Source organism: Lampris incognitus, chromosome 7 (assembly GCF_029633865.1).
Source record: "Lampris incognitus isolate fLamInc1 chromosome 7, fLamInc1.hap2, whole genome shotgun sequence".
Classification (NCBI taxonomy): Eukaryota; Metazoa; Chordata; class Actinopteri; order Lampriformes; family Lampridae; genus Lampris; species Lampris incognitus.
Genome location: NC_079217.1, coordinates 53,500,135 through 53,518,782, shown reverse-complemented (window position 1 = coordinate 53,518,782; position 18,648 = coordinate 53,500,135). Strand labels below are relative to the sequence as shown.

At 43.2% G+C, this 18,648-nt stretch overlaps 1 protein-coding gene across 1 annotated transcript in view; it reads right to left on the bottom strand.

The window, feature by feature from the left end:
* Positions 1-235: 235 nt before the first annotated feature.
* cul3b (cullin 3b) overlaps positions 236-18,648 on the bottom strand; it is a 52,674-nt gene continuing 34,261 nt past the window's right edge. Inside the window, exons 8-16 of the mRNA XM_056283861.1 lie at positions 14,904-15,080; positions 14,330-14,500; positions 9,975-10,082; positions 9,244-9,368; positions 8,282-8,378; positions 5,416-5,550; positions 4,948-5,134; positions 3,500-3,645; positions 236-2,119 (exon numbers count right to left, since the gene is read on the bottom strand). Of these exons, the coding sequence (XP_056139836.1) occupies positions 1,988-2,119; positions 3,500-3,645; positions 4,948-5,134; positions 5,416-5,550; positions 8,282-8,378; positions 9,244-9,368; positions 9,975-10,082; positions 14,330-14,500; positions 14,904-15,080 (1,278 nt within the window). The 3' untranslated portion in view covers positions 236-1,987. The remainder of the gene's footprint in view (positions 2,120-3,499; positions 3,646-4,947; positions 5,135-5,415; positions 5,551-8,281; positions 8,379-9,243; positions 9,369-9,974; positions 10,083-14,329; positions 14,501-14,903; positions 15,081-18,648) is intronic.

Here is an 18,648-nt window from a genome sequence, read left to right as displayed (position 1 = left end):
CTGCCTGGTGAACACTGTTATGAGAAGAGCATCTCGCCATCAACACACTGCAGGGGAAAAAATGTATTGCAGGGTTCAGAAGTTTGCAAAGCTCCTCCTGGAAGTAAATGAAGTTCGACTGTGGCTTACCATTTACATTAAGCTTCAATTATGGTTGGAAAGCAGAGCATTTCAGAAAGTGTACTGTGCCTTTTCTGTGAACATAAAAACAGCCCTCGGTTTTCTTTATGCTACATTTAATATGATGAAAACAAGGCCCTGTACAACCCACCTTGACAGTGAGTACAATCATTATTTTACAATTTGTACACATTAAAACAGATGCTAGATTGGTTCCGTTTGTTGCAACTGCAGAACGACAAAATAAAATAAAATAAAAAAATAATAACAATTGATACCTGCATTGCAAGGAACCTTCCATTCAAAAAGAAACATTTTCTGTCCTGTTTTTGATCTGATACTACAGTGGGCCAGAACAGAAAAAGTGACATGAGACCATACACCAATTATAGAGCATTAGATGCCCCCCCATCAACCTGTTAGATAAAAGCATGCTGTAAAGCAGTGGTCCTCAGTCATGTGCCATGCAGGGCAGTGTGTATGCAGGTTTTCTTTCCAACACATTACACCGGCTGCTTTCACTGATCAACAAACCCTCAACCTGACGGGAGGAGCGCCAAGAAGTACAATCAGCTGGTGTCGTTTTAGGTTAGAAAGATAACCTGCATCTTCTTCTACAGCCCACAATTGAGGACCACTGCTGTATAAAGCTACAGCTCCCCATCTCTTACACCGCTAGCACAGACCTGACCAAAATATGACATGGACCAGTATCCTAATATGGCATCCAGGGGTGTCCGGGTAGTGCAGCGGTCTATTCCGTTGCCTACCAATGACACGGGGCTCGTCAGTTCGAATCCCCGTGTTTCCTCCGGCTTGATCGGGCGTCCCTACCGACACAGTTGGCCGTATCTGTGAGCGGGAAGCCGGATGTGGGTATGTGTCCTGGTTGCTGCACTAGCACCTCCTCTGGTCAGTCGGGGAGCCTGTTCGGGGGGGGGGGGGTTGGGGGGGACTAGCATGATCCTCCCACGCCCTATGTCCCCCTGGTGAGACTCCTCACTGTCAGGTGAAAAGAAGCGGCAGGCGACTCCACATGTATTGGAGGAGGCATGTGGTAGTCTGCAGCCCTCCCCGGATCGGCAGAGGGGGTGGAGCAGAGATCGGGACGGCTCGGAAGACTGGGGTAATTGGCTGGATACAATTGCGGAGAAAAAGGTGGCAACCCCCCCAAAAAAAGAAAAGAATATGGCATCCAATATTTTTCCTACATGAGATGTGCTTGATTTATCTTGTCAGACTCTGTAACAACCTTTTTTCTTTTTTTTAAACGTACCCGAAATATTTTAATAGCATTTCAAACCAGATCTGTACCAATAAACTGTAGTCTGTAATCCTCTTCTGAGATTTAGAAATCTTATGGAAGGAGAAGACCTTTGTTGTCTGACAACCTGTACAGACATCATGGTGCCACAAAACACAAACATAATAACATTTACATCAATGTTTGAAATGGGAGAAAATTCCAAAATTTTCTTGTCTCCATTTAGCCATGTGATTGCTTGGTAACATGTTTCTCATCTTTATGCTCATTCCTTTTTCTTTTGTCCCAAACAGACTGTAACTGAGTGGCAAACACACTTAAATGTTTTTTTCCCCCAAAAGGCCACATAAAAATGACTGCAACAAAGCTGTACCACTTCTATTCAACTCTCTCACCAGAGGAAATCTAATATTGTTAGAAAACCTCCCCCTCTTTTGAATTAGTTCAAATACATTTTTATGGAGAAAAAAAAAAGTTAAGCTTCCCAGTGCTTCCCAGGATCAATGATGAAAACTCGTTCAAGTTCTTTTAAACACATCGCAATCCAAAAAAGGCTCTCAGTTCTTCTCGACTTGGTGATAAGTTTCACTGAATCCACTTGTTTTATGCTACATAAGTGTACACTTTACGGTCCTCTGGTGTTCGTGCCAAATATTCCCTCTCAATGAGTCCTTCAATACGCTTCTTGATGACTACAGGACTAGGGAGGAATCGTGCTCGCAACTGCTGAGTGACCTGGGGATATAAATCAAACACAGAAATACAATCAGTAACTTTATACTCCAATATTTAATGCCAATTTGCTCTTTGGATGGATGTGCTTCAAGCCAGAGGACTGAGAATTTTCTTTTGAACAAAAAAAACTATGCACAGATTAAACTGAAAACCAGACAACAATCACAATACCCATTCTCTGTGTTATTCTTATAGCAACTGTATAACAGATATCTAGAAAAGGGGTTCCTCATTGTGGGGTTAAGGTATCACGGAGCGCCTTGAAAATGACAGTTCTTTCCGAGGATAAACATCTTCTCTTTAAGGACACTGAAGGTGCACATCTGAATTTTAAACAATGAAATTTAAAAGAAATCATGGTCAAACATGGCCGGCACTGGGGGTGGGCCAGACCGGGCTGTGCCCGCTCACTGGAACTCCTTGCCTGCTGACGGCGGTCCTGCCCTCACATATAAACCTGTTTGTGTGATTGATGTCATTTTTGAACCGTCACAGCATCGCGTCACTTGACTCAAGTTTTGAATTAAATTGGCGGGTGGAATTAGCTAACAGTGCTGGAACAGAAGAAGGCTAGACCGCCACTTCATCGGTATGATTACAATCGGGCTGGCAAAATGGACATCAGAAATTAGTAAAAAAAAAAAAGAAGCCCATCTCAACCAGGACAACAGCATCCTCGCTCTCCGTGCCACCAGTGCTGCTACCAGCCTGTGAGCCCTCCACCGCTCTTGACGCTACATCGCCGGTGCCACAACCAGCAACACCAGCCCTCCTCAAGCTCAGCTTCAAACAACAACTCCTCCCTCCCGCTGCTAACCGCATCAAACCAGAGCAAGCACCCCGCAGCGATCAGTAGCCCCCGACCTCAGGGATAATATACCCAACCAGGTAAAACTGGACACGTTTCCAGCTCGAATGACTTGAGGGAAGAAACGGACTTTTGCAACTGCATGGTACCACAACAGACCCTGGCTGGACTACTCAGTTAAAGGTGACGCAGCCTTTGGTTTTCCGTGTCGCAAGTTTTGCGGAGGGTTTCTGGAGCCTATTATTACTATTAATATATAATATTATGACAAAAATAGTGATAATAACATAATTATAAAAGACTTCATTGACAAAAACTTTAAAGTGCTGTGTAGTGTGGTAGTGCACATGCAGTGGTGCTGTTGTTGCTATTTTGCAGTCGCTGTGGCCATTTTGTATGCCCCCTCACGAAAATCAATTGCCCGTCCTATTGATCTGCCCCAGCGCTGGATCTGTAGTCAAATTCCTTGTTTTGCTAGGACACCGAGGGAAGTCTGGTTTTATTATGAGTGATGACTTACTGATGAGAAAGTTTTAGAATCTATACGCAAGCTGTATAACAAGTTTACTGACCTCTGCTACTAGTACGTTGTGCTGCATTTTCTTTCTGGACTTCATAATGCGGACAATGGCGGCTTCTATCTCATGCTTCCTGTCGTCGTCCACTTTCTGCCGCGTCTCCTTCCTTTCTGGATCTGACTCACCCTGTTTAGCAGCCACTTGGACAACAAAGAAAATAAATGTCACTGGCAGGCATTATATCCTAATCCATGATGACACCAATCACAACATTCTGAATCAATCTCAGTTGACAGTTTCAATAAAAAAGGAATGTGAATTGATGTGTTGCTAACATAGGTCACCTGATACAAAACACAAAACCATTGAGTAAAACATATATTAAAAGGTAAAATGAGAATGAGAAAAAAAGATACAGAAAATTAGAAAATCATGGCCTCAAGAATGAATAAAGTCTATGTTAGAGCCTGATTGCATCAAATGGTGGCTATGGAGAACAGTAATGGCAATATAAGTGTATTTTGGCCCTGCTGCCTCAAACACTTTACAGAGATGGAACTATGAACAATATTTCGGTCACACAATAGGAAACAGATCAAACAGTTGTACCTGTTAAATAAATGGTGTATACCTGCTGACATGTGGACTGCGGTAATTACATCATCACAACTAATTCAAATAAACACCATTTCTTTGACAGCACTCAACACATGCGACAGTATGCTATCGCTATGTGATTGTGTGACAGTATGTTTTTTGGTACTTCTTGACCTGTATTTCCATAATTTATTAGGGCTTTAATGCTGTTGTACTTTGTGAATGAATGTTCTGATGCCTTGTTTTAATATATAACTGATGTTTCTGCTTTAACTGGGCATCTTAATGTGTTCGGCTGTCATAGCACAGGCATGCTTGTAAATGAGGTAAAGAACCTCAATGTGTTATTCCCTGGTAAAATAGAGGTTAATAGATAAATGGATAGAAAAAAAATGAATTTAATTTTCTTTTAAAAAAAAGTTACTTTTACAAATCAATTGTATAGTCAAATAATAATAATAAATATATATAAATAAAAATAAATAATTACAAAATATAGATAAATAAAAATATCGCTATCAGGGGCGGCACGGTGGTGTGGTTAGCGCGGTTGCCTCACAGCAAGGCGGTCCTGGGTTCGAACCCTGGGTTGTCCAACCTTGGGGGTTGTCCCGGGCCGTCCTCTGTGTGAAGTTTGCATGTTCTCCCTTTGTCTGCGTGGGTTTCCTCCGGGTGCTCCGGTTTCCTCCCACAGTCCAAAGACATGTAGGCCAGGTGAATTGGCCGTACTGAATTGTCCCTAGGTGTGAATGTGTCGGCCCTGTGCTGGACTGGCGGCCTGTCCAGAGTGTCGCTCGCCTGCCACCTGATGACTGCTGGGATAGGCTCCAGCATCCCACGACCCCGATTGGGATAAGCGGCTTGGATAATGGATGGATGTATAGTCAAAAGTTGACATTATTTACCTGTCTGGATCTTGACACGGTGCAGTTTGGAGGTAAACTGGTCGTTGACTGTAAACACATGGCCATTCTCTATCTCCTTGGATTTGGGTTCCTTGGTGAGAACCCTCTGAGTGGGCTTCCCACAAGCCAGCGACTGAAGTGCTCGCACAAGCTCGCGCTCTGGGATGTCTGTCTCCTGCTGGATCTCCTACGCAGTGGGAAGGCACCAGGGTTAATTGAAGTAATACAAAAGAAACAAACAAACCTAAAAAATAGTGATACTGAAATTCTTTACATTGGACTGCTGCAGCCATTGCATATGAATCTACAAGTAATGTGTTTGTATTATTTAGCATGTTCATGTGATACTCAGAGGGTATTGTGATACCAGGTTACATGGGATCAAACTCTCGGAATTACAGTATTGTGACAATCATACTAAATTGTGCCAAGAGTGACAGGGCAGTTAGTGGATCCACTATACTGTACCTCAAAGGTAGATTTCTCCCTGTTGTTAAACAGCATGAGGATGGTCATTTGGAAGGTGGAGACCTGCAAGATGTGCTTCCTGGTGTTGGAGCCTGTAACCTGGGCCCCTCCCACTCCAACCTCCGAACCGTCCTCCTGTGCACATAAAACCAAAAGTTAAGCGAACCAACAAACATGGCTCTTTTTGTACAATGACAGGGCGACTGACCAAAGTTTTCTTCTAACTATCTATGCGGTTATCAAGGTAATTACTGATCGATTTATCATTCAATATTAATAGTTTCTATTTCTTGTACCTTGACACACCCATCCTAAACATACACTATATGTACAAAAGTATTGGGACACGCCTCTTAATCACTGAATTCAGGTGTTTCATTCAGACCCATTGCCACACGTGTATAAAATCAAGCAGCTAGCCATGCAGTCTGCATTTACAAACATTCGCGAAAGAATGGGTCATTCTGAAGAGCTCAGTGAATTCAAGCGTGGTACTGTCATAGGATGCCACCTTTATAGTAAGTCAGTTCATGAAATTTCTTCCCTGCTAGATATTCCACGGTCAACTGTAAGTGGTGTTATTGAAAAGTGGAAGCGTTTAGGAACAACAGCAACTCAGGCACGAAGTGGCAGACCACGTAAAGTCACACAGCGAGGTCAACGAGTGCTGAGGCACATAGTGCGTAAAAGTCGCCAGTGCTCTGTTGACTCAATAACTGCAGAGTTCCAAACTTCCTCTGGCATTAACATCAGCACAAAAACTGCACCGGGAGCTTCATGGAATGGGTTTCCATGGCCTAGCAGCTGCATACAAGCCTTACATCACCAAGCACAATGCCAAGCGTGGGAATGGAGTAGTGTAAAGCACACTGCCACTGGACTCTGGAGCAGTGGAAACATGTTCTGTGGAATGACAAATCACACTTGTCTGTCTGGCAGTCTGATGGATGAGTCTGGGTTTGGTGGATGCCAGGAGAACGTTACCTGCCTGACTGCATTGTGCCAACTGTACAGTTTGGTGGAGGAGGGATAATGGTATGGGGTTGTTTTTCAGGGATTGGGCTAGGCACCTTAGTTCCAGTGAAGGGAAATCTTAATGCTTCACATACCAAGACATTTTGGACAATTCTATGCTTCCAACTTCGTGGGAACAGTTTGCGGAGGGCCTTGTTCTGTTCCAGTATGACTGTGCCCCAGTGCACAAAGCAAGGTCCATTAAGACATGGTTGGGTTAGTTTGGTGTGGAAGAACTTGACTGGCCTGCACAGAGCCCTGACCTCAACCCCATCGAACACTTTTGGGATGAACCAGAATGGAGATTGTGAGCCAGGTATTCTCGTCCAACATCACTGCCTGACCTCACAAATGCTCTTTTGGATGAATGGGCAAAAATTCCCACAGACACGCTCCAAAATCTTGTGGAAAGCCTTCCCAGAAGAGTGGAAGCTGTTATAGCTGCAAAGGGGGGACCAACTCCATATCAATGCTTATGGATTTAGAATGGGATGTCATAAAAGCTCCTGTAGGTGTAATGGCCAGGTGTCCCAATACTTTTGTCTATATAGTGTATCTTACAATAGTCAATTTAAGATTTCAACGATTCTTTACAGTCTAGGACAGCCCAATAAATACAATAAATAATAATAAATCTACATGTACTCTTGTGTACTCATGTGCTCTTATGTCAAGCTAGCAAAGAACTAGAATTTTGTGATTTTCTACAATTTAAATAATTTGGAGCTGCTCATTGAACATTGCATTAAAGACTATTTCTCTACGTACATAGTTGACCTTTTTATCTTTTCTAGAATTTCTCTATTACACTGTAGCTTGTATATTTGTAAAACACTACTGATTAGGAGGTATAATCACTTTATAATGACCTTTTCTGATAATGAATTCTCATGAGCGCAGAATCAACTGTCTTATTGCATTAGTATAACATACATCAAGGCTTCAGACTAACATTTTAGACAAGTGGCAGTTTTTCTGTTTGTGGCACTAGCACAATAATTAAACAATTTGGTCGCACCACAAATTTATCATTTCGCCACTGGCGCTGCACGACTGATTGGATCATTGATACTGAACATCTTACCCTCCCCACACACATCATATCGTTTAAGTATATCGGATATACAGTCAACCAATTTTTTCAGCAGCATTTGCGTTTTAAATTTTGTGAACAGTGGTTTTAAACTTAATTATTATCCATGCCTCATCATGATATCTGCTGGCGACTTCTTGGCGTTGAAACATCGCTGCATTGCATGTATTTATGGCTTTTGTTGTCATGTTTTAAATTGTTTAGCTGCAGGTGCGAATTTGGAGTTGCTTGCAACAGTTGGTCCATATTGTTTACAATAAACTCAATACGTAATAAACACAGTCAGGTCAATTTTTTGAGCCTCTCAGGGTGAAAGGAATAACTCTTCTTGGGCTTTTTAGTTGAAGGTGGCTGCCCAGTTTCCTTCACTGATTCCTCTGCTAGCTGTCTGTTCCTCTGGGTATGAATCAGTTTCTTCTGTTGGGTTTAGTCAAATGTTGGCCTCAGGAAAACAAGGTGGCATGGGCATCATAAGTGTAACAGGTTGTGGGGCATTTTTTTTTTAAATCAAAAAATTAGTCTACTGTGGCTGTAAGCTTCAGAGTGAATGGACATGTCTCCTTTCGCAGTGAGCGACAATGTGCACGCTTCAGTTAACATCCTACTTAGTGTGCAGAGAACATGGTCATAGTTATGAGCTCAGGCTCAGGAGGACCACGAGATGGAGAAACAAATGGCACCAGTAGATATTTTGAAGAATGCTTAATTTAAATATTTAAATTAAAGGTGAATTATAAACTACTGCAATATTACACATACCTTTTTAATTGGACCATAGAAGGTGGCGTTTAAGTCTGCAGAACCCATATGATGCTGTAGTGTAAGTTGTCTGCCACTATGTTTGGCAAGGTAAAACCTGGATGCATGAAAAGAGTCACAAAGACTTAAAATTCCACAGAGTCAATCTACCTAAACAGGCATGCAGTAATTACCATTATGCCTGTAGTGGGCCACAGGGGATAGTTAGATTTGTTGTTAGGCTGGGTAGCAAACAAGGGAATTCAAATTGAACTAAAGGGAATTCAAACTGAATTAATGGGGCTTCAGAAGCATGATTCTCATCTGAAATTGGTAGCAGGTCTGCTTCTGGTGGGCTTTTTTTTTTGTGGACCCCCCCCCCCCCGTTTCTCCCCAATTGCACCCGGCCAATTACCCCAACTCTTCCGAGCCATCCTGGTCGCTGCTCCAGCCCCCTCTGCCGATCCAGGGAGGGCTGCAGACTACTACATGTCTCCTCCGATACATGTGGAGCACCCGCCGCTTCTTTTCACCTGACAGTGAGGAGCTTCACCAGGGGGACGTAGCACATGGGAGATCACGCTATTGCCCCCCCTCCTCTCTGAACAGGTGCCCCGACCTACCAGAGGAGGCGCTAGTGCAGCGAACAGGACACGTACCCACATCCGGCTTCCCTCCTGCAGACACGGCCAATTGTGTCTGTGGGGGGACGCCCGACCAAGCCAGAGGTAACATGGGGATTCGAACTGAAGATCCCTGTGCTGGTAGGCAACGGAATAGACCGCTACGCAACCTGGACGCCCCTTCTGGTGGGCTTTTAATTGACAGAATAAAGTGTAGTTTAACATTACTAAAACGCAACTAGATCACACAGTGAAAAGCTAAAAACCTCTGGACTAAACCAGTTAGCCACTGTACAAACATATTTCAACAATACTACCCAACCTGTCAAAGCCTGGACCAAAGCTAAGAAACCTACTGACCTTCTGAAGACCTCAAATGCATGACGAGGTGAAGGGGGGATGTTACACTTGGGCGTTGCTGATTGTGTCGGCCAATACCCAGTGGTCAGAACTCGTACAGTCAGATCAACTCCACCCAGAGACACCTGAGGTTAGACAACAAGTAGTAACACAAATGCAACTTAGCAGCCTGATCAAACTATTTATACTGCACTGATTTAATTGCACTATTTCTGCTTATTTTATTACCTACTGAGTAATGTACTGCTCTGCAGATCCTGTTTAATATATATTGTGACTGCAGCTATGACTTAGTTTGGTATGAATATCTTGTTTATGCGATGACCACCCCTGTTCAGGGGACATGTGGTGTAACAAATTGAAGGTAAAATATTATAGTTTGAATGCAACAAATAAATCAGTTAATAAACATGAATAATTAAGTCGTGTCATGACACTGAAACAGAATATTTTCATCTTTTTATAATTTAAGGCAGTATAGTGAATACAGACAGCACATAATGTAAAGTTTATGTGATAGCACAACATGAGCCAGTTATCAACAACATTCATTCAGAGGACAAGAATATTGTGATGCATATGTAGGAAAATGTGTTTACTCAAACCCACACAGCACCTTTCAGTAGCAGTTCAGAGTTGGTCAGTTAGCCATCCATGTGTTCATCACCGATTATAACTAGTGGTCCATCATACAGTGTTACTAGCATGAGCTAGTGTATTAAGAGTCTCACCCCTGTTGTCTGTAGATGTTGTCTGAACTCATCCATGGTGGTGTTGGAGATGCTCATATCTCGGAACATTCCCTCCAGTTTAGAGGTGAACTGGCAGCCACACTCCGTCTGAGCACAGAGAGGAAGAAGAACGTAGTTACACATTACTAACCAAAGACAGATAAATAGTAAATCAAATTTCAAATTAAAAGCATGAAACACTCCTCTGTCAAGCAAACACATTTTCTAATGCTTTGTTTGCAATAAAATCCTTAGGCTGTCTCCACTTAGGCTTAGGCTGTCTCTCTCTTTTTTTTTGTTAATATCAACACAGTTTATCAGGAGAGAGTGCAAACATAGTCCCCCCCACTACCAGAAATTGTGCAGTCAAAACTCCTACATTTGGGCATGTGGGTAGCGTGGCGGTCTATTCCATTGCCTACCAACACGGGGATCACTGGTTCGAATCCCCGTGTTACCACCGGCTTGGTTGGGCGTCCCTACAGACACAATTGGCTGTGTCTGCGGGGTGGGAAGCTGAATGTGGGTATGTGTCCTGGTCGCCGCACTAGCGCCTCCTCTGGTCGGTTGGGGTGCCTGTGCAGGGGGGAGGGGAAATTGGGGGGGGATTGCATGATTCTCCCACACGCTACGTCTCCCCAGCGAAACTTCTGTCAGGTGAAAAGAAGCAGCTGGCGACTCCATATGTATCAGAGGAGGCATTTAGTAGTCTGCAGCCCTCCCCTGCTCGGCAGAGGGGGTGGAGCAGCGAACAGGACGGCTCAGAGAGTGGGGTAATTGGCCAAGTGCAATTGGGGAGAAAAAGGGGGAAAAAATCCCCCCCCAAAAATCCCATATTTGGGGAATTCGCAGAGGTCAGTTTTGCTGGTGTCCAATGGCTAAGCCTTGCCCTGGATGAACTATTTTCCTGATCATGGTTATTTACTCAGCTGGGTAAATTTCTTTAACTCCTAAACAGGTGAAGTGCACAAAGTGCTGAGCAGATGTCAAGTGCCTGCATTGAGATGAGGGCAATAAAAGCACCAGTTCACCATAGAGAACGAGAAAAGATAGGTGCCCACCCAATGAAAGACATGTCTCTGGTGGAGAAACAGCCCTAATGCTTCATTCTTATCTTTTGCTGAGACCAGCCACTTTGGTTTGTAAGTGGCCCATATCTGACATCAGTGTGAACAGACCAGTGTGTGCACATTTAAAATAACAAATAATGTCATGTGCATGACTCACATGGTGCATTAGCAACAAAAACATAACTCTGTGTGTGTGTGTGTGAGAGAGAGCAAGAGAGAGCGAGAGCGAGAGCAGACTGGTGTGACGTGGATATGCACAAGTTCTCTCCCAATCTCCCATTTCAAAGACTTTTTGTTATTTTAACTGATTCTAATAATGGGTGCTTTTAATGTGTATATGTTTTTAATAAACTGGTTGTTGAGCTCTTTTTTAAAACCATGTCTTTGTGCCGTAGAACTCCTGTACATGAGACTTGTCAGTAATATTTGTGAGACAGTCCATCATGATAAGAAATTATATAGTGGTGCAATCAGATTATTTTCTATGGAGATAAGATGACGGTTCATCAGCTTGAATGCTTATATGAAGTATCTCCCCAAATATCAAGCAACCTATAAATTCCTTCATCTCTCCACTGACTCCTGTCACTATTGTTGTTGTCCATTATTTAAGTGAGACCCGGTTGACACTGGTGACAACAGATTTAAAAAAGAAAAGAAAAAAAGATCACTTCTGTGTCATGAATAATGACACAGATGTGATATTTATAGGCAAAAATATCAGATTTGGGCTACTTCAGCTTGTCATGTGTAAAGGACTTTAGATGACTAACAATAGAAAAGACTTTCAGAACACTGGTTGGCTACAGGCCAACGTGGAATGGATGGGGGGGCGGAGTGGGGGTAGTGTAATTTCAAGCCCCCTTCATATTACCTCCATCCTAAAATGAGTTTATATAAATACGTGTGACAATTAACTTGTTGCTTTGATAAACCTACTAGTTAAAAAAGAATTCCAAAATAAATGAGGCCTTTTGCTGTGAACTGTGCTGTATTTAAGAAGTATTCAGTAGTAACTCTATGATCAGTGCCTCTAAGCCAAGGTGATCTGTTCTAATGCGAGGTCCAAATCATTTTTAACACAGAATATTTGCAGTGTATCTGTTCTACACAAAGACAAACGTGCCCCTTCCACCACCTCCTGCTTCATCTAGAGCAGGGGTTCTCAAACTTTTTCACACCAAGGACCACTTGATCATAAAAATTTTTTTCCGTGGACCACCTAACCAGTCGGCCAACACCCCCCCTCCCCCGCCCAAAAAAACCCCTTTTAAAACAGTCTATATTAGGCTTACAATAGCATATTATGTTTTATATTACAAATTATGTCTGCAGAATATTACAATACAAAATATGTAATAAATAGGCTACTAGCAAAATTAGGCTAGGCTTCTACCATATACCTTGACCTTGATTTTTGTGAGATGTATGTGTAATTACTGTTTCATATTAATTTTGTTCAGAGCTATTGCCTTTGGTTGTGATTTGATGAAGAAAGGAAAGAAAGGCTAGTTTTGCGAGCCATTGAAAGTCATGCATTCTGCCATAAAGTTCATCAGTTTGATGCAAAAACAGCTGGTTTCATCGCGCAGTTCAAAGAGGCGGGTGAGAACTTTACCACGCGATAGCCAGCGCACTTCTGTGTGGAAAAGAAGTCTTGTGTGCTCACTCCCCATTTCTTCACACAGAACTTTAAAAAGACGTGAGTTCAGTGCCTTGCTTTTAATTAAGTTGACAATTTTTACGGCCTCATCCAAAACCTGTTTAAGACAGGGTGGCATTTTTTTTACTGCCAATTGCTCTCTGTGGATACAGCAGTGCGTCGATGCGGCAGAGGGAGCGATAGCGCGTACACGCGTAACCAGGCCCTTGTGTTTGGCTGTCATCGCCGTGGCACCGTCAGTGCACATGCCAGCACACCTCTTCCAATCAATGTTATTCTGCACAATGAAGTTATTTAGGGACTCAAATATCGCCTCTCCTGTGGTGTTGGTTGGTAGGGATTGACAGAAAAGAAAATCATCGTGAACAGCACCCGCATGTATGTACCGCACAAAGCGGAGGAGAATAGCCTCGTTACCGATGTCCGTGGACTCGTCCAGTTGGAGAGAGAAAAAAAGACTCTGACGCAGACGTGTCACCAGCTGATCTTGGACATTTGCAGCCATGGATGTTATTCGCCGCTTGACTGTATCATTGGACAGAGGTACTTTGTAAAGTTCCTCACTCGCTTTCTCCCCTAGCTTTATGTTGGCCATAACCTTTGCAGTTGGCTTAACCAAGGTCTCGCCGATTGAGTGAGGTTTGCCAGCTTTCGCAATGAGTAGGGGACCTTGTATGAGGCTTCGGTAGCTTTCGCGTTTTTCCCTGGCATAAAAAACTGTGTGGCTTCCTTTCTCGTGCGTCGCTCAAGCTCTTCACGTTTTCTCTAAAAAAATTGCACAGGTTTCGAGGCGTATTCCTTGTGTTTTGACTCGAAGTGACGCTTGAGTTTGGCAGGTTTCATTGCTTCATTAGCTAATATGTCATAGCACACAACACAATGAGGTTTTGGATCCTCAGCATCTCCAGTCCAGAAAAATCCAAATTGAATGTAATCGCTACTGTATTTACGTTTCACTTTTGCAGCCGCTTTTTCAGAGTGTTGTGCTAGCTCCTGCTGCAAACTGTTAGCACTATGGGACTCGATGCTAACACTGACGCGCTCAATGTGAGAAGGAAGTCTTTCCACCTTGTTGCTTACATTGTTCGTCGTTTCTTCAGATTTTCTCTTCAGCCACCGATCCATGATGTTTGTATTTTGAACGGTTCACTTCACTCTTTGTTAGATTCTACTTAATTTTCACAATAGTCAGGAGGTCTTTGATATGAAAATCCTGTTATTGGAATGGAAGCTAACTAGGTAACCTAGGTAACACAGGCTAACTGAAGAGACATGACTCAAAACGCAGGTTTGCATTAGACAAATTGAACAAAATTCTTAGGCTTATTTAGGCTACATTTTGATTCACTTTTAATTTAGAAAACATTTAGAAAACAGCTGTACTCGTAACTTTGCATTGGAACGCAGATGAAGGTGATTTGAGAAACACGATTTTTTTTTGCAATCCTCCCGCGGACCACTTGGGGGCGCTCGCGGACCACTGGCGGTCCGCGGACCACACTTTGAGTATCACTGATCTAGCGGTTGGAGATTATGTATTGGTCCTGTTTCATAGGCATGGACTGAGCCTGACGCAAGACAAAGAGATTTGATGTCTACATTACATCCACTCTCCTTCCCACCTTGAGCTTGGAGATCATGTTCTTCTCAGAGTCATCGGAGACGCTCTTGTTTGTGAGCAACCTACGGGCCAGGTGCTGTTTGTAGTATCTCTCAAACACATCCTTCTCCTGCATGAAGCGGAACAGTACCATAGCCTTGTCCAAAATGGACTCCACCTCCTGCTCTGTAAGCTGGATATGAACAGGACACAGGATCATATAGCAAGTTACCTACAAATGATAACTTTCAACTTATAAATTAAAAACTTAAAAATAAAAGTGAGATAATGACACAAACTTAATGATATGACAAATTAATATAAAAGGAACAAAGGAAAAGAAAAAAAACCTGGTTAACTTGCTAGTTTGTATCATTAGCATACTAGCCAATTAATTTAGCCAAGAAAGACCCACTTAACAGAGATACTAAATAAGTAATTTTCTGGACTCTTAAATCTCTTCTTGGCATAATGACACAATGGTGGTATGTGGTCTTTGTAGATTCAAAAGGTGTGGCAACAAAGCCTACAGTGCAGTATGCTTGGGACATCATAATTTGCCCTAACACAACTAAGGGCAGTGTCAGATGGCTCACCCCTTTTACTCCTTTCTTTAACTTGTCGTCAATAAAGAGAGAGAGGTACTCAGGAGAACGGGAGTTGAGGTTGAGGAAGTACTCAAAATCACCAGCGATGGTCTGTTTGAATAGGCGGTCGTTGCTGAAAGACTCCTGTAGGAAACGGTCAAAACGGGACTTCAAATCCAGAAGACCCTGCAGGAAGAGGAGCGAGAAAAAGATTGAAATGGAAATAAGAACAGGAAACACGGGGAGAGCGTAGACAAGGGGAAAAGATTCATGTGCAACATATCAGAGGATGTTAGGCGAAAACATCTTTTTTTTTTATATTCCTTGTACTTGTTGCCTTCTAATGCCATTAAATTTCCCATGAAATGGCAAGCAGAGTGCTCGGACACCGATACCAGTATCGGAAATGCCTCCTATACTGCCTATAATGCTGGATCTGGTATCGGCGGGTACGCGAGTCTATGCAGCGATCCGATATCACGTAACCTATTAGCCCCAAAACGGAATCAACTTGAAAGTAGTTTTGCCCGGATAAAATGGCCGTTTTCCCGGGAATCAATTCTTCTTCGCTGCTCTAAAAACAGTAGCCTACACAGCAAGGTGCACTATGCTGCCATTAGCAGCTACTGTTTTAGAGAGGCAAAGAAGAACTGGTTTCATGTAATTTCATGTATCGCTGGCACGGTGGCGTAGTGGTTAGCGTGGTTGCCTCACAGCAAGAAGGCCCTGGGTCCGAACCCCGGGGTGCTCTAACCTTGGGGGTCGTCCCGGGTCATCCTCTGTGTGGAGTTTGCATGTTCTCCCCGTGTCTGTGTGGGTTTCCTCCGGGTGCTCCCATTTCCTCCCACAGTCCAAAGACATATAGGTCAGGTGAATCGGCCGTACTAAATTGTCTAGGTGTGTGTATGTGTGTGTGTGTGCCCTGTGATGGACTGGCAACCTGTCCAGGGTGTCTCCCCGCCTACTGCCAAATCACTGCTGGGATAGGCTCCAGCATCCCCGCGACCCTGACAGCAGGATAAGCCGTTTGGATAATGGATGGATGGATGGATCGTGTAATGCTAGCAATGTCAGCAATTTGGGAATATTTTACGCTGCAAAATCCCATCAGTAAAAAGGCAACGTGTACAGTATGCAAGGCTTTAGTTTTTAGGGATTGCACTAGTGTTGCCGATTTCAACACCAGCAATCTTATAAGGCATTTGAAGACGCATCACGTGAAAGAGCATGCTGAGTTCAACAAGGCAAAGGGGGGGGATGCACGAATTGCAGCAGCAAACATTGGAAACCGCATTCCAATGACGCGATAAATTCCACAAAGACAGCCCAAAAGCGACAAAGATAACTGACAAACTTGTCGAATTCATTGTTCTGGATGACCAACCCTTGTCAGTTGTCGAAAACGTGGGATTTCACTGTACTAGAACGACACACTAGAATGACCAAGGTTGTCATTTTGATGGTTTTGGATTTTCAAAGTTTAATAAGTTTGCAGACAAAAAAAAAAAGATACAGACCTGCTGCTCCGTGTATGCTCCTAAAATTTTATATATTTGCATTAAAATGAGTTTTAGGGGTTCCGGTAATGGCAGCTTGCTGAGAGGACATACTCGCTTCGGCTCCATTACCTTTCTGCAAAATTCTTGACCAATACTCGTTTAAATGGGACGTTAAAGGACTTCTGTGGGTGTGATGGACAGTAGCGATGCCTCTCATACAAAGGAAACCTGGTAAAAACTCTAACAAGCCATTTCAGTCGATGCTGTCTGACTTCGCTTCTCAGATGAGTTGTGATACTAACTGTGAAGATGGCGAGGCTAATGCTAGCATACGTGAGGCCAAGGAAGGGGTAAAAAGATAGTGCGTCTTGTGGGAAAGAGCTGCACAACGGATCAAAGTGATCCGTGATCCATATTAGCTGCTATCGCAAACTCGAAATAGGATTTTTCGTCCAAACTGAAATTACATTTTGTCAGCAATAGAGAACGTGAAAAAAGATGTCAATGATTGTGTTGAGCGGGTTAACTGTGCAGCGATCCAGATATCTGTGGCAGAGGATAGAATCACCTCTCTAAAATCTAAAGTTTAGACGAGCGGTCGAACGATATGGTTTTTTCAGGGCCAATACCAATATCGATTATTGGTAAGTTATGGTGGCTGATAACTGATATTTGGGGCCGATATTCAGTTGTAGTAAATGTAGAACATTTTGTGCCAAAATTTACAGCAACACAAACCCCAACACAAGGCTGCCTTTAAATGAACATATGTTTTACAGAAAATATTTGAAAAAGCTAAAAATAAAGTGCATGATGTTCAAGGTACTATCTGACAACAATCTAACAATCACTTTTATTCAATACCATCACTCTGGATGAGCCTCATTCCCTCACATGCATGAATTCCCAGGACTGGTTTAGCATGTTTTTACCACAATGAATTCCGCTACATGTTTTGTACTTATAGTTTACTGTCAAGTTACACTTTCCTTTCACAGGTATTTTGTCTCCTGTATATGTAGACAGCTTCACATTTGTGTGTCTCATACATTCTTGTCCCCAATTCTCTGCAGCAGGCTGTAAGGAATTACAGTGCATCCGGAAAGTATTCACACCCCTTCACTTTCCCCACATTTGTTATGTTACAGCCTTATTCCAAAATGGATTAAATTCCTTTTTTTCTCATCAATCTACACACTCTACTACTACTTTCGGCTGCTCCCGTTAGGGGTCGCCACAGCGGATCATCCGCCTCATCAATCTACACACAATACCCCGTAATGACAAAGTGAAAAAGGTTTTGTAGACATTTTTGCAAATTTATTAAAAATAAAAAACTGAAATATTGCATGTACGTAAGTATTCACACCCTTTGCTATGACACTCAAAATTGAGCTCAGGTTCATCCTGTTTCCACTGATCATCCTTGAGATGTTTCTACATCTTGATTGGAGTCCACCTGTAGTAAATTCAATGGATTGGACATGATTTGGAAAGGCACACACCTGTCTATATAAGGTCCCACTGTTGACAGTGCATGTCAGAGCAGAAACCAAGCCATGAAGTCAAAGGAATTGTCTGTGGACCTCCGAGAGAGGATTGTATCGAGGCACAGATCTGGGGAAGGGTACAAAAAAATGCCTACAGCTTTGAAGGTCCCGAAGAGCACAGTGGTCTCCATAATTCGTAAATGGAAGAAGTTTGGATCCACCAGGACTCTTCCTAGAGCTGGCCGCCCAGCCAAACTGAGCAATCGGGGGAGAAGGGCCTTGGTCAGGGAGGTGACCAAGAACCCGATGGTCACTCTGACAGAGCTCCAGCGTTCCTCTGTGGAGATGGGAGAACCTTCCAGAAGGACAACCATCTCTGCAGCACTCCACCAATCAGGCCTTTATGGTAGAGTGGCCAGACGGAAGCCTCTGCTCAGTAAAATGCACATGACAGCCCGCTTGGAGTTTGCTAGAAAGCACCTAAAGGACTCTCAGACCATGAGAAACAAGATTCTCTGGTCTGATGAAACCAAGATTGAACTCCTTGGCCTGAATGCCAAACGTCACATCTGGAGGAAACCAGGCACCTCTCATCACCTTGCTAATACCATCCCTACAGTGAAGCATGGTGGCGGCAGCATCATGCTGTGGGGATTTTTTTCAGCGGCAGGAACTGGGAGACTAGTCAGGATCGAGGGAAAGATGAATGGAGCAAAGTACAGAGAGATCCTTGATGAAAACCTGCTACAGAGCACTCAGGACCTC